At 38.0% G+C, this 14,970-nt stretch overlaps 1 protein-coding gene across 3 annotated transcripts in view; it reads right to left on the bottom strand.

Annotated features, from left to right (window-relative positions):
- The window catches only part of MPP7 (MAGUK p55 scaffold protein 7), a 249,688-nt gene that overhangs the window by 94,171 nt on the left and 140,547 nt on the right, over positions 1–14,970 (bottom strand). For all 3 annotated transcript variants that reach the window (XM_064368559.1, XM_064368560.1, XM_064368562.1), the window contains one exon: positions 1,796–1,873. In XM_064368559.1, coding sequence (XP_064224629.1) covers positions 1,796–1,873 — 78 coding nt within the window. The remainder of the gene's footprint in view (positions 1–1,795; positions 1,874–14,970) is intronic.

The following is a 14,970-nucleotide window of genomic DNA, read 5'->3' as shown; positions in this document are numbered from 1 at the left end:
GCTGACTGTTCCCTACTATAATAACCAAGAATTCCCATTTGGGTTCTACATAAAGAAAGTGTTAGAACTTCGAACCTGCCTCATGTCTTCCATAAGAGATAGTCTTATCAAATTCCAATTCAATTTTAGAGTATAGGAAAAAGCACATAATTTTCATAAGAAGAAAAACAAGACTCAAACAGGAAAAAAAAGATTAGAATTATGAAATATGTGGTATATAAAAATGCATTTTTATTTAAAAACCCTTCTTAAAACCTTGCATGAAATTTCCATTTGCTCCTACTTTTTCTACCAAGCTTAAAAATAATTGTTCTTATCTCTGGAAAAGGACTTTACTCTAAAAGAAGGACATAATATAAATTATACACAAAAACTAAAATCATAGAAAATTATACAGTCATTAATTACCTTTCAAAAATTGCTTTTACTTTTCTGAGGTAATAGTTCTACAGAATTTTTAACTTACAAAAAGACATAAAGGTCATTTGCACATTTTAATCACTTAAAACATAATATATTTTAACATTTAAATATACTGCTCTGACAAATTATAAGATACTATGGTTTATCATATTTACATAGCAGACTCTAATTTTTTATAAAGCAATATTAGTGCAATATGACTGGGCCACAACAACATTGGTTTATAAACAAATATTTCCCAAAACTCTAAATAGTAAATGTTTTAAAACTGGTTTTTAAGGCTTTCTTGGGGGACAACTGTGCCTTACTTAAACAACCATATCTACATCTTTATTCACCTTCATTTAAAAAATGTTGGTTCAATAATGCGGAAGTAAGTTTCCTGATTAAATATATATTGAACACACTTGTAATCTTTGTAGATAAAAATAGAAAGGAAAATGTTTGGGAACTAAACAAACAGCATGCAGTTTGGATATTTATACATACGCGTATTTTCTAAATTAGAATGCAAAGTAGGTCAAATAAAATCAACTTCTCAAAATGGCCAATTTTTTAATTATATTATGGCCCAGATATTTTACCACATTGAATTATAGATAATTTTATCAAAAATAAAGGAAAAAATATTAAAAGCAACAAATAAGCTACGGGATATCACTAAAACCAGCCTTTGCACTAAACATATTTCTCTTCCAGCTTCGTGTCCTTTATAGTTTATCCAGGTGTGTTCTCAATTCATCCGAGTCCGAAAGTTAACAGTAAGAATCAGTGAGTTAGTTCCCTTCCCCCAAGTTTAAAATAAAATTATAGCTACAGGAAATTAACTACTCCATCAATGCCAACTGCTTCTAAAATTTATTTTTTGGTTATGAAGGTAATTTGGAAAAGTCTAATATCCATAAATCATTACTATGTTTTATAATCCATTTTAAAAACAATCCTGTCTTTTTACATATTTCATATGCCTCGTTCGTATCTTAGTATCTGTCATTTTTTAGTACTGTCAGCAATATAGCTATCTCATTTGTCTTTATTTCTCCAAAGCATTCCTCTTGTCTGTGACTTTCTCAGAACACCAGCAGCTGACAGCTTCTCTCTCTACATGAGTTTAAAGCCTAAAATCTCTATTACGTAGTTATAAAAGCAGAACAAGAGCGTAGCTACATACAAAATTTTTAGAACAGGAAAGTAAATGGAAATCAACATAATATTAACATAAGCTCAGTGATGACAGGACTTCTGGAAATATTTGCAACCTCTTCTGCTTTTCCCTCATAGGATCACACGCATCTGTCTGCACTAGGACAGGTTCTGCCTGGGCCAGGTCTGTGGCAGACACGTCCTGGTGAGCTCGGACAGGCACACTTACATCATCGGCCAAGGCTGCCGCACCATGGAGGATGGGCACTGGACTCTGCTTCTCATAATAGTGTAGTTTTTCATGAATCTGGAAGAAAATCAAATGCATGTAAGTTCACCTGCTAGCAAACAATCTCAGACAGTTGCACATTTTTATACTTGAAAAGAGAATCTGAATCCTTGAATATTCTACAGTTATACGTTTGATTATGCTCATATAAACCCATAGGTGACATGTATGTGTGCCTAATTCATCTATTACTATAGTCCAGTGTTTACAACATGGAGTCAGATGGAAAAAAACAGTCTTTATCAAACAGAATCTAAGTGAAAGGAATCTGTCTTTCCCCTCAATAAACATGTAAGTTTTGTGACGTCTATCATACCTAAAATCCATTGTCGCAAAATTTCAAGTATCAGTTGCAGTTTATATTCCTGCCAAAAACATAAATTATGATTAAAGCAAAGCAATAAACTGCCAGCCACAGTTTGGCAGTTTGGCATGGAATCGCTGTCAAGAGGGAGGAAGCTGGCACTATTTGTGCCTGGGTGCCACATCCAGGAACATCTGCCTAAGCACACTGTTCCTTTTATTAAACTTATTCATTCTTTTTTAGAAATTGCCAACTTTCCCCCTTAAATTCAAATTTCTAAGAAATGAAGGGATTTCTCATAACTAGTGACATTTAATTATTTAGCATAAATGAGATCATTTTTCATATTGCAAAATAATTATAGTAATAAAAAAATGGCCCTTCATTTCCCATTATTGTGACCAAAGAAACACAAAAGCAAGGATCTACATAAATGCCATATAAGACAAACTGAGTTCCTCACAAAATCTAGCAGAAAGTTGAGAAACAAAAGACATGTTGACAAACACATAACTATCAGCACTTAGGTGACGTCTAGTTCAGCTCTTGTACAGGTGTCCTGAACATTTTACACTTGAAAACTTACTTTAGTCTCTTCTTATTTATAGTTGAAGAAAAATGTCCCCAATCATATATGAAAAACAGTTGCACCTCACAATTTCCTGTTTTTAATAGGTATCAAGTAATACACGCTTTAATTATACTCAAAGCTAACCAAACTCGACTGTAAAAGTCTGGAAGATAAATTTATTCTGATTAGCCAGATGCTATTGCTAAGAGAGGATTCTATTACCTTTTGGCAACCTGGTACACGATGTAAAGCTTCAGGGAAAGAATTTTGACACTTATGATACTACCAGAATGATCAGAGCCGTATTTTTACTGGATATCTTGGAACCTTTAAAGATGTATCATATCAAGGTAATAAACAAACTTTAAAGACTGCAAGCTATAAAAAGAGTTAGATTTAATTTGATAAACTATGAAAGTATAATTTAAAACAAAAAATAATCATACTAAGAGCTAAATTCACTGTTTAAATAATTATCAAGAATTCAGTCACCTCAATATATACTATCATAGAATACTTAACTTACCCCATCACAAAACTCATCTAATTCACTGCTGAACTTACCCTATCACAAAACTCATCTAACCTCACTGCAATTACTTGTTTAAATGTCTGGTTCCCTGCTATAATAAACATAGGGATTTATTAAGAACTTACCACGGGCCTGTACTACCCTTACAGCTGACAGTAATAGGAGTAACATAGTCTTTAATGAGTTTAATATTTTAATTCCTCAATTCTCACAAGAACATAAAGAGGTAGATAGCATGACCATCTCATTTTACAGATAAACAGGAGTTAAACAAGTTGCTATGTTCTTGCAGACAGTAAGAGGCAGAGCTGAGATTTCAAGCTCAAGCCATCTGGCTCAGTGTTAAGAGTTCCTAATCACTCACTTTTCCTCTCAGACTAACATCGCATCTGTGTTCTTCACTGCCATCCTCGGCTGTCTAGTGAGTATGGCCTGTTTGTAGGACATAGAAAGGAAGGCTGGATAGGTACATAACAAATTGCAGTGATTATTTTCACTGACTAGAAGATCATTGGTGGTTCCTCTCCATCCCTTACATTTTCTTTCTCATTGGTGGTTCCTCTCCATCCCTTATGTTTTCTTTCTGATGGCTTCCAATTTTCCCAGGTTAATTTCTATGAATACTCTAATTATAACCTAAAATCACGTGCCCCAAATACAGACATTATTTCTCCATTTCATTTGCTTCTTCTGAATGTCTTTTACAAATAGTCAGTTTCTCTTCCATCATCTTCTCTAGATCCTGACCCAACTGATGAATACTCCACCCCTAGCCTGCCCACTCCTGGACTCTGTACCACATCAAACATTTAAAAAATGTCCTCCCAGAATTTCAAAAGGCTGGTTACCCTGTGTTAGTATGTATTTTACTTCACTGCATCATTTTAAAAATTAAGTTGGTAGGAAAGTAAAAATTTAAATAATTTTGAGCTGTTCACTGTTCTCAAAAATACTGACAGAAATTCTGCTTTTTATTAGTATTTATGATAACCAAAAGGAAAAAATAATTTCTAAATTCTAATAAACAGGCAACACATATAGACTTCACCCCAAGGCTATCCAGCAGAACTGCCTGTGATGGTGAAAATGTTTTATAGCTGCTTGTCCAATATGGTTAGCCACTGGCCACATGTGGCTTTTGAGCACTCGAATGTGGATTGACTTGAGGAACTGAATTTTTAATTTTATTTAATTTTATTTACTTTACATTTAAATACCCACATGGTGCTTATGTCATGTTCTTGGAGAACATGACATAACTTTATGTAGTCTATAATTTCCCTTTATATCCCAGAAAAATTTATTCCGATACACTGTGGCAAATTTCTGAAAGTGGGAACATTTTGAGATCTGATAGACAAATATATAACCAAAGATGTGGTTTCAGCATCAGTGAGCAAACTAGCATCTAAGTATCAGGTACAGCCAAACCTGCAAAATCTCGTTTATTCTAACTAACATTTATTTCCCTTTGCAGATTCAATCACATAATAAAAGTATACTTCAGGCCAGGTTCGGTGGCTCACACCTGTAATCCCAGCACTTTGGGAGGCTGAGGTGAGGGGATCACTTGAGGTCAGGAGTACAAGACCAGCCTGGCCAACATGGTCAAACCTCATCTCTACTAAAAATACAAAAATTAGCCAGGGGTGATGGTGCATGCCTGTAGTCGCAGCTACTTGAAAGGCTGAGGCAGAAGAATGGCTTGAACCCAGGAGGTGGAGGTTGCAGTGAGCCAAAATTGCACCACTGAACTCCAGCCTGAGCTACAGAGCAAGACTCCGTCTCAAAAAAAAAGAGAAAAGTGTACTTCATTTTTCTTCCCTGAGCAACTAGAAGAGGAGGAAGCAGAGAAGGAGATGAGGGAGGAAAGGAGTTAGGAGTAAAGGTCTGGAGAAAAGGGGAAATCTGGTTAAGTTAATTTTATATAACAGTTATTCAAAAGCAAGATCCTAAAAGTCAGGACATGCTACAATATTTTAAATGCACTATTAAGAGAAAAGAATTTCAAAATCTATATGCATTATGCTCTATGTATATGTTCCTAAGGGTTTTTTTTTTCTATAATTACATTTGTAATCAGAAAAAGTCAGTAAAAATAAAAATCATTTCAATATGTAAGTAGTTCTCATAAGGAAGTCATAGTTACTTTCATTTACATAGTTCTTAAAAATAATGTTTAATTTTAGTGAGAAAATCTGTTTTACTTGCACATACAGTAGAACTTTCAAAAATAAAGCTTCAATAATTAAACTATGAATAAAGTAGCCCCCAATACAGTCATGTGTTTTATACCTCTCAATGATGTACAGACTTCACCATGGTTATCTGAATTACATTACATTAAGTAAAATGCTGTAATCCTTTTATTGGCTTAACTATTAAGAGTATAAAAAAGTACTGAAAATTACTGCTCAGTAGTTTGACTCTTCAGCACGTTAATTAATGTTACCAGATCTAGAATGAGCACATGCATGCATACACCTATCTACCTCCGTATTTAAAATACTGGGGATGTGGAGAAGATTCTGGGTACTGAAAAAGAAAATCCACGGGACACAATCCTTTCAGAAATACATATTTATGACCAGGCGCAGTGGCTCACATCTGTAATCCCAGCACTTTGGGAGGCCAAGGCAGTCAGATCACCTGAGATTCAGAGTTCCAGACCAGCCTGACCAACATGGAGAAACCCCGTCTCTACTAAAAATACAAAATTAGCCAGGCGTGGTGGTGTGCGCCTGTAATCTTAGCTACTCGGGAGGCTAAGGCAGAAGAATTGCTTGAACCCTGGAGGCGGAGGTTGCAGCTAGCCAAGATCGTGCCATTGCACTCCAGCCTGGGCAACAAGAGCGAAACTCTGTCTCAAAAAATAAATAAATAAATAAAGGGAAAAAAAAGAAATATGTATTTACTTCTGATGTGTGACCTTGAAATATCGCCAGCCACTTTGCTAACTTTACAGTGTAGGACTCCTGGACTTGGTGGATAAAACTCTCACCTCCTAAGCCATGAACCCACCAATCCATGGGTTGTTACAAATTCTTAAAGCAGACTCCTTTTTGTTCCTACCTAATTCCAGGAAGAGCCAGACCAGCTTCTTTGTCATCTCCCTAGACAAGTAGTTGAAAGTTTTCTCATCTTCCCATTCACTAACAAAGTAGCCCTAGAAAAGTAGCTATTTTGGGTGTGTATATCATAAAGCCTAAAATCTTGGAGGCTGTACCTTTGCTCAAGCTACACAGTCAGAAGTAAAAACCTAAATAAATAAAGCCTTCCCATAGGAATCGCTGGGAGCAACTGGTACTTTGCCTTCAACTCAGGCCAGAGTGTTTGCAACATCTCTACACAGATGGATAATTCTTATAAGGAACATGTTAACATGTCTATAAAGTCTATAAAATGTATCAAAAACAGGTTTTAGGCTTAAATTAAATTAATAAAAAGCAAAAAACTATCAACATTTTCATTTTGGTTGAAAACGTGGTGATTCTATTTGAAATCACTTCTCAGAAAATTTTCAACAGATCAGATTCCCTTAGTTCCTAGAACAGTATTCTAGAAAAAGTAGCCAGGGCATTAAACATTTCTTTGGAAAGTCTGAGTTTGTTGGGGGGGAAAAAAAAAAAAGAACTTCAATTCTCTCATCCAGAGATATATAATGTGTTCCATTTGGAAATAACCCACAGTTGTACACACATTTATTTTTCACTCCCCACATATTACAATTATCAGATTTGCCATTTTTCAAAAATCTATATTTCAGTAATCGTTGAAGAACTGGGAACTATGAAATTTTTAATCAGGTGGATGTTATTACAGATGATGTTATGAAATTCACACAGGTTTCAACCTACAAGTAGCAATCAATTACCTTGTATACTTGCTTGCAGTTTACATTTTAACAAACATTAAAATTGTAATTACAGCTTGAAAACTAGTTTTGTAACAAAAGATGGAATGAACCATCTTAAAACGTGGCAAGTCTGGGATCTATGGCTAGGAGAGTTCATGGGTATCTCTCAGCTGATTCATGAACTCCTGGAAAGTATATACGATTGTTTACATGCATTCTTCCAGGAAAATAATTCCAAATATAGATGGGTGATTTATGCTAAAGGACTTACGACTTTACTCAGTAAATAAATAGCCATTAAAGGCCAGGTGCAGTGGCTCACACTGATAAGCCCAGCACTTTGGGAGGCCAAGGCAGGCAGACTGCTTGAGTGCAGGAGTTCAAGACCAGCCTGGGTAACATGGTGAAACCCCATCTCTACAAAAAATACAGAAATTGGCCAGCCATGGTAGTGTACACCTGTAGTCCCAGCTATTTGGGAGCCTGAAGTGGGCGGATTGCTTGAGCCCAGGAGGCAGAGGTTGCAGTTCAGATTGTGCCACTGCACTCCAGCCTGAGTGACAGAGCCAGACACTGTCTCAAAAATAAAAATGAGGCAAGCATTAAAGAATAGGAGACTCTTGGGCCAATTTGTGCTTTACTCCCTTTTCCATGGACAGATCTGGGGAGGAAGGGAGGTAGCAGGTAAGACTACAAACAGAAAACCTGTTAGGAGGATATTGTTCTAGTGATAAGAAATCCCACCCCCCGCCCCCAAAGAAATAACTGGTCACTGCTCAGTACAGATTATTTTGGGGTTCTTCAGCTTCCCTTTCTCTGCAAACACAATGGACTTAAGCAGTTCCATCTCCTCTCAGCAGCCACCAACTGCCTCTGTCCCCAAACCTGTTGTACAATCAGTTGTACTCTTCCAGCTATTGTCTTACTTGCTGTCCCCAAGATAAGCAGACAGGCCCATTAAAGTTTAAAGATTTTACTGCTATCTCCATAAAGAAAAGGAAAAGAACCAAAAAAAAAAAAATGACGAATTTATAGTATTTTTACAGTTTTAAAAAATGAAGTATCAACATAATTTACTGAGAGTCTTGAAGTCAAATACGTGAGTTTAAATCCCTGTTCTGCCCCTTATTTACCCTTAAGCAACTTATTTACCTTTCGAAACCTTAGTTTTCTCATATTTAAAATAGGATAATAATCATACCTATTAACCAGGGTTACTGTGAGAATTAAAGTCACCATTAAAAGAGTTGCATGCGAGTCCTGGAAAATAGAAAACACCTAACAAATAGTATTTATTTCCAATTCACCTGCTCACTTCCACTGGTGTTCCTAGAAAGAGGAGATATCTGTCTCCCTTTGACTACACCATGTTGCATATACATATGACACAATCAAGACCTAAAGATAAACATCAAACTTGATCATTTGGAAAACACTCCTTCACTGAGTTCCACAGATTTTCCAAACATTTACACATTTCATGGTACAACAACAACAAAACATCACACATTAATATCACCACCAATCTCATCAAAAAAAGCTTTTAAGTACTAGAAAGCTGGCAATCTCAGAGTGGCAGATACAAGTTTTTCTTTTTTTTTTTTTTTTTTTTATTGCATTTTAGGTTTTGGGGTACATGTGAAAAACATGCAAAGTTGTTGCATAGGTGCATTCATGGCAGTGTGATTTGCTGCCTCCCTCCCCGTCACCCATATCTGGCATTTCTCCCCATGCTATCCCTCCCCAACTCCCCCCCCCCCGCTGTCCCCCCAACTCCTCCGCAACAGACCCCCGTGTATAGTGCTCCCCTCCCTGTGTCCATGTGTTCTCCTTGTTCAACACCCTCCTATGAGTGAGAACATGTGGTGTTTGGTTTTGTGTTCTTGTGTCAGTTTGCTGAGAATGATGGTTTCCAGGTTCATCCATGTCCCTACAAAGGACGCGAACTCCTCATTTTTAATGGCTGCATAGTATTCCATGGTGTATATGTGCCACATTTTTCCTGTCCAGTCTATCATCGATGGGCATTTGGGTTGGTTCCAGGTCTTTGCTATTGTAAGTTTTTCAAAATTCTAATACTTGCTAGAAAGCTTGAATTCTATTCATTGGCAACAATACAGTTTGTTGTTAACTTTTTAATGACAGGCAAACTTTGATCATTTGAAAAAAACGATGTCTTCCAAACACAATTTGCATAGACACAGTTTCTAATAGTTTCCTATGAAAAACAGCAGCTAGTTTAGTTCACAATCTCACAATCCTACAACTACCTGTCCTCTGATAACCAGAACTTTGGTTTGCAGCCATGTGCTTTCTGAGTACTCTTTTCTTTCTTTTAGATTAAAAAGACTTGACATTAAAGAGATATGTACCATGGTTAAGATTTAATGCAGCTGACTGTTTTTAATTGTGAGTGTGGGATGGTGAAGAACATGATGACTCACTAACTAGTACCACTTGGTGCCATAGCCTTGGTTTGTGTGACAACGCGAGCAGTTTTACCCATCAGTGTTTTTACCGTCAGTGCAGATGCCAACCCAGTGAAAAAAGCAAACAGCATCATAATATTATCATGAAAATAGTTTAGACCTTGAAGAGCCTTCCCACAAAATAGTCTCAGGGACCTCCAGGGGTTCACAAGCCACACCTTGAGAAGCATGACTACCTACAATCTCTGAATACATGAATATAACAAATAAAAGGAAATCTAATATTTCTTTGTGGCTGCAGAACTCATGGTGAATTGTATGACTCTAGTGTAGGAATATTAATACTTTTTTTCTCACACATACATTATTTTGAATCTGGCAGTTTACCTGAAACCACTGCTCCAGGCTTGTGATGTGTGTGACTCTCAAGACCAGGTGGTATTTTTCTACAAAACCATGATTTGGAGGTCTGAAAAGTAGCTTTAAGCAAAAGACTAGTATATTTTTAAAGAGTTCACTTAAACAGAAACACAGAACGGGTTTTAGTATTTCATGAAACTGAAGTTTGCTCAATCCCTTAATGTTTCATTATTCACATTTTTTCCAAAGTTCTGCCTTTCATGCTTTTCATGCCGGCTGATTGCTGCCACCGTTCGCGCATTTAAACCTCAGCAATTTATAACATGGTCCCAGACCAAGAGCCTCTGGCATTGGCCCAGTGCTGCTATTATCATCTTCTTTTATTTATTGCACTATTTCAAAATCATCCTGTCTTTCACACATTTATGTACATTTTGCAACTATTTTTACTTTCATACACATTTATGTTCTAAAATGCTATTCTATTTGTCTGCTTTATATAATAACATAAAATGTAATTTGCTTACACTGCTACCATCACAGTTAGGATATTTTAATGCACTCAAATATATATGGTATCATGTCCAAAAAATACCATTCTCCGCCCCGCCGGCCCCCAGCATGTTTTATTTAATACACAGCTTCCATTCCCTTCTTATTCCTATGAATAAGGGAAGGGAATGGCAGAGTTACCCAAAATGTTTATCTTCCTATGAAAAACATTTTTCGCTATGAATTCATTTTTTAATAGAAAATGAAAGCTGCTATTTTACAAGAAACTTTGCAGACATGAATAATCAAATATACCTCTTGGTCAGTAAGAAACAGAAACTTGTAATCATTCTGCACATAAGAATACGGTCCCTAGGTGGACAAAGGAAATTTAGACCAAAGCTGAACATTTCATTCCTATTCCTAAACGTTTCCTACCACCTCAAAGCTAAACATCCTTGGATTCTAAAGTCTAAGTGAAAATATTTGCAATTTATTTTTAATGAAAAATAAAAACTTTATTTTCTAAGAAAATTATTTCCCCAACTTTTTACTCAATAGAAAATTATAATTCAAATAGATTCTAAGTCCTTAGAATCATATGGGTATATGTTAAAACTTATTTACAGAAAGGAAATTGTAAAAATTGTTATGCCTTTCTTCTAGCTTTTAAACAATCTCTTGGTTCATTCCAACAGATAATATCTGATTACTTTCAAACAACAGATGGTTAATACATTCTTATTGATATAATTTAGACACCCAGAAAATCCAAGTCACAATTCAGAAAGCAATTGAATTCAACCTTCAGGGTTGAATCTGTCAAATCCTACTACCCTGAAATCCGGCTGAAGTTCCCTCTCGGATCAGTTATAATAAAGCATTGCTTAACAATAAAACCTAAATGAAGCTTTAGACCTCAAGGATGCAAAGACAACTCTCGGAAGAAGCAAAGGAAACACTGTTTTCCACCAAATTAATATTTTACATGTGGAAATATCAACAATTCCACTACAGGAGAGAAGAGCTTCCTTGAAAGCAGAGAACAAAGCCTTGGCAGATGGTGAATTGAGCCCACAATTGGGCTCCCTACTCAGAATCCCACTGAAATAACCAAATAATACAGAGTACAGATTTTTCTTTTTAATGCATGGTATTAGCAGAGAAAAATGCCACCCAAGGATCAGGAGACTCTGAAACATTTCTAAAAAATACAAAGATAAAAATACTGTGAAAAGTCTATCTGAATCCTCATATTCTTCTATACTCACCAGGAAAGGGGAACCTGCTTAGGAAAGAAAGCAGACAAGCATGGCCACCAAAGGACCAAAGAACTCCAAGTTCAGAGAAGCAGAGGTTCAGAAAAAGAGTGGGGAGCAGGCTATTAATCAATTGTTCAACAGTCATCTGCTAGGTGTGCAGCAGCAGGCGGCTCTAACAGGCTCCCAAAGATTCTCCTTCTCAGAATTTACTTCTTGGTGCCATCTCTCCTCCTTTTTGGGGGTTGGACCTACTGATTTGATTCTAATGAATTGAAATATTCAGGCAAAAGTGATGGGATGTCCCTCCTGAGATCAGGTTATAAAACACTGTGACTTCCGTCTTGCTGGTGCGTGCCTATGACCCCTCCGTATTCTCTCTCTCTCTCTCTCTCTCTCTCTCTCTCTGATCTCTGCTTCCATTTTCTAATCTCCTTCCTATGACCCTCCTACTTCCCTGTTACATGGAGCTTGTTATTACATTGGTTGGACCCATCTGAATAGTCCAGGATTATCTTCCTTTCTCAAGGTCCTTAACATAATCACATCTGCAAAGTCCCTTTTGCCACGTACGGTGACACAGTGACAGGGTCCAGGGAGAAGGCCGTCTTGAGGGTGGTGTGGGGATGGAGGAAGGCATGAATCCACACAGCACACCCCACCTCCAATCCTCCCTGTGATCTGGCCCCTCTTTCATGTCTGAACATGTCCCTCCCTCTCCCTCCATTCATAACACTCTGGCCACCTTGGGCTTTGCAGTTTCTTGAATCTAGATCCGGAGCCTTTCCCAACTGAGGCACTCTGTGCTTGCTGTTCCTTCTGTTTAGAACACTCTCCCTCTAGATCTTTAAGACTGAGTCCTTGACATTAGGTATCAATTAAAATGTCACCTCTTCAGAGAGGTCTCTGCAATCCCATCTTACTGTTTCCACAAAACCCTTGCTATTGCTTTCACAGCACAGCACCAAAGAAGTTGTCTTGCTCACTTCTTATTTCTTTAACATCAGTTCTCTCAGAAAAGAGGGCTGCCCTGGTTTGTCATGTTCACACCTATACACCCAGGGCCTAAGATAGTGCAAGAGGCTTAGTACATACTCAAATATTTTCAAATAAATAAATCAAGGGGACAAAAAGTACTTGGAATTTGACTGCCGGTAGTGAGAGAAAGAAGTGTCTTTCAGCCACCAGCTGAAACATAGTACTCACTCTGCTATATTTACAGCAGTGGCCCACCCCTGTAATCCCAGCACTTTGGGATGCTGAGGCAGGTGGATCACCTGAGGCCAGCCTGGCCAACATGTGAGACCCCATCTCTATTAAAAATACAAAAATTAGCTGAGCGTGGTGGCAGGCACCTGTAGTCCCAGCTACTTGGGAGGCTGAGGAAGGAGAATTGCTTGAACCCAGGAGGTGGAGGTCACAGTGAGCCAAGACCACACCACTGCACTCCAGTTTGGGCAACAAAACTCCATCTCAAAAAAAAAAAAAAAAAAAAAGAATGGGTACTATATTTCTATAAAAACTGGAGGAACAATGCTGCCATTTACCAAAACACAGAATTCTGAAGATTAGAGCATAAAGCCTTGTGAGACAGCCATGTGGAGAAGTGGAACAGGCAGCTGATGACATAGGCCTGGCTTTAAAAAGAAAGATCACGACTGAAGGCAAAGATCTGGAGAGTCAGGGGATGTAAATGGTAACTGAAATGAACTGAAGAGAAGAAAATCACCCAAGGAGAACCGACTGCCCGCAGTTTGAGAAGGGAAGTAGGGCAGAGGAGAGGCCCAGGAGATTTCCTGAGAGGAGGCCCCGCAGATGCTGGCATCTCAGAGTTCTGGGAAAACACTTTTTCTTTCTTTTTTTTTTTTTGAGAGGGAGTCTCTCACCCTGGTGCCAGGCTGGAGTGTGCAGTGGTGCCATCTCGGCTCACTGCAACCTCCAACTCCTTGGTTCAAGTGATTCTCCTGCCTCAGCCTCCCAAGTAGCTGAAATTACAGGTATGCACCACCACACCCAGCTAATTTTTGTCTTTTTAGTAGAGATGGGTTTTCACTATGTTGGTCAGGATGATCTCGATCTTCTGACCTCATGATTCACCCACCTCAGCCTTCCAAAGTACTGAGATTACAGGTGTGAGCCACTACACCCGGCTGGGAAAAGCGCTTTTTAAAGTTTCATTTATCATGAGATAAAATGAAGACGTTCCAGAACTGAACTGTACCTCTTCACACTGTGCAGCTAACGATCCACTCCTAGGCTTTCCTTGCTGAGAACTACTTGGTAGCTAAGTGGAGTGCTGCAACAGGATACTCCAAACCTAAGTAGGTAGAGAAGGCAGGTAGTCACCTGATAGTTAGAAGTTTACATTAAAAAAATGTGGGCAAGCACTCACTTATGAATAATGTGTACACATGGACACAGTGTGGAATAATAGACCAAGAGGGTAAATTGCTTAAAATATTATGAGATTTTTTTTTTTTTTTTTAGCTCATCCACTATCGTTAGTGTATTTTACGTGGGGCCCAAGACAATTCTTCCAGTGTGGCCCAGGGAAGCCAAAAGATTGGACATCCCTGTAAGAGACATTGGAGACTCAGAAGTGGGGGAGGGCTGAGCAATGAAGAATAAGAAATTACTTAATGGGTAAAATGTGTATTACTGCTTGGGTGATGGTTACACTAAAAGCCCAGATTTCACCACTATCAATATATCCATGCAATAAAACTGCATTTGCATCCCCTAAATCTATGCCAAAACAAAAAGTGGGGGAACATGAGTTAATGAATGGCTCAACACAATAATGGTATTTTAAATGCCCTTGGCCAGTCTGGTGATTCTCTTCTCCTCACTAATACCCATGACTCCAAATGAACACAGAGATCCCACCGTTCCCAGCTGCATCAACAATATCAGGGCATGTGTTGACTGAGTAATGGTCCCTAAGATGTCTGCATCCAAATCGCCCAAGCCTGTGATTATGTCACCTCACATGGTAAAGGGACTTTGCAGATGTCCCTTTAAAATAAAGATATTGATTGGGCACATGTTTCACTCTTACACTCCCAGAGCTTTGGGAAGCCAGGGCAAGAGGATCAATCGAGGCCAGGAGTTTGATATCAGCCTGGGCAACAGAGTAAGAATTCCATCTCTATAAAGAATTTTTTTTTTTTTTTTGAGACAGAGTCTCACTCTTATTGGCCAGGCTGGAGTGCAATGGTGCTATCTCAGCTTATCACAACGTCCACCTTCTGGGTTCAAGCGATTCTCTTACCTCAGCCTTTTGAGTAGCTGGGATTATAGGCATGCATCACC

The sequence above is a fragment of the Aotus nancymaae genome, unplaced genomic scaffold, assembly GCF_030222135.1.
Source record: "Aotus nancymaae isolate 86718 unplaced genomic scaffold, 86718_ANA_hifiasm-v0.15.2.pri h1tg000077l, whole genome shotgun sequence".
NCBI classification, from domain to species: domain Eukaryota; kingdom Metazoa; phylum Chordata; class Mammalia; order Primates; family Aotidae; genus Aotus; species Aotus nancymaae.
Note: the sequence above shows the minus strand (reverse complement) of the source record. Positions and strands in the feature narration are given on the sequence as shown.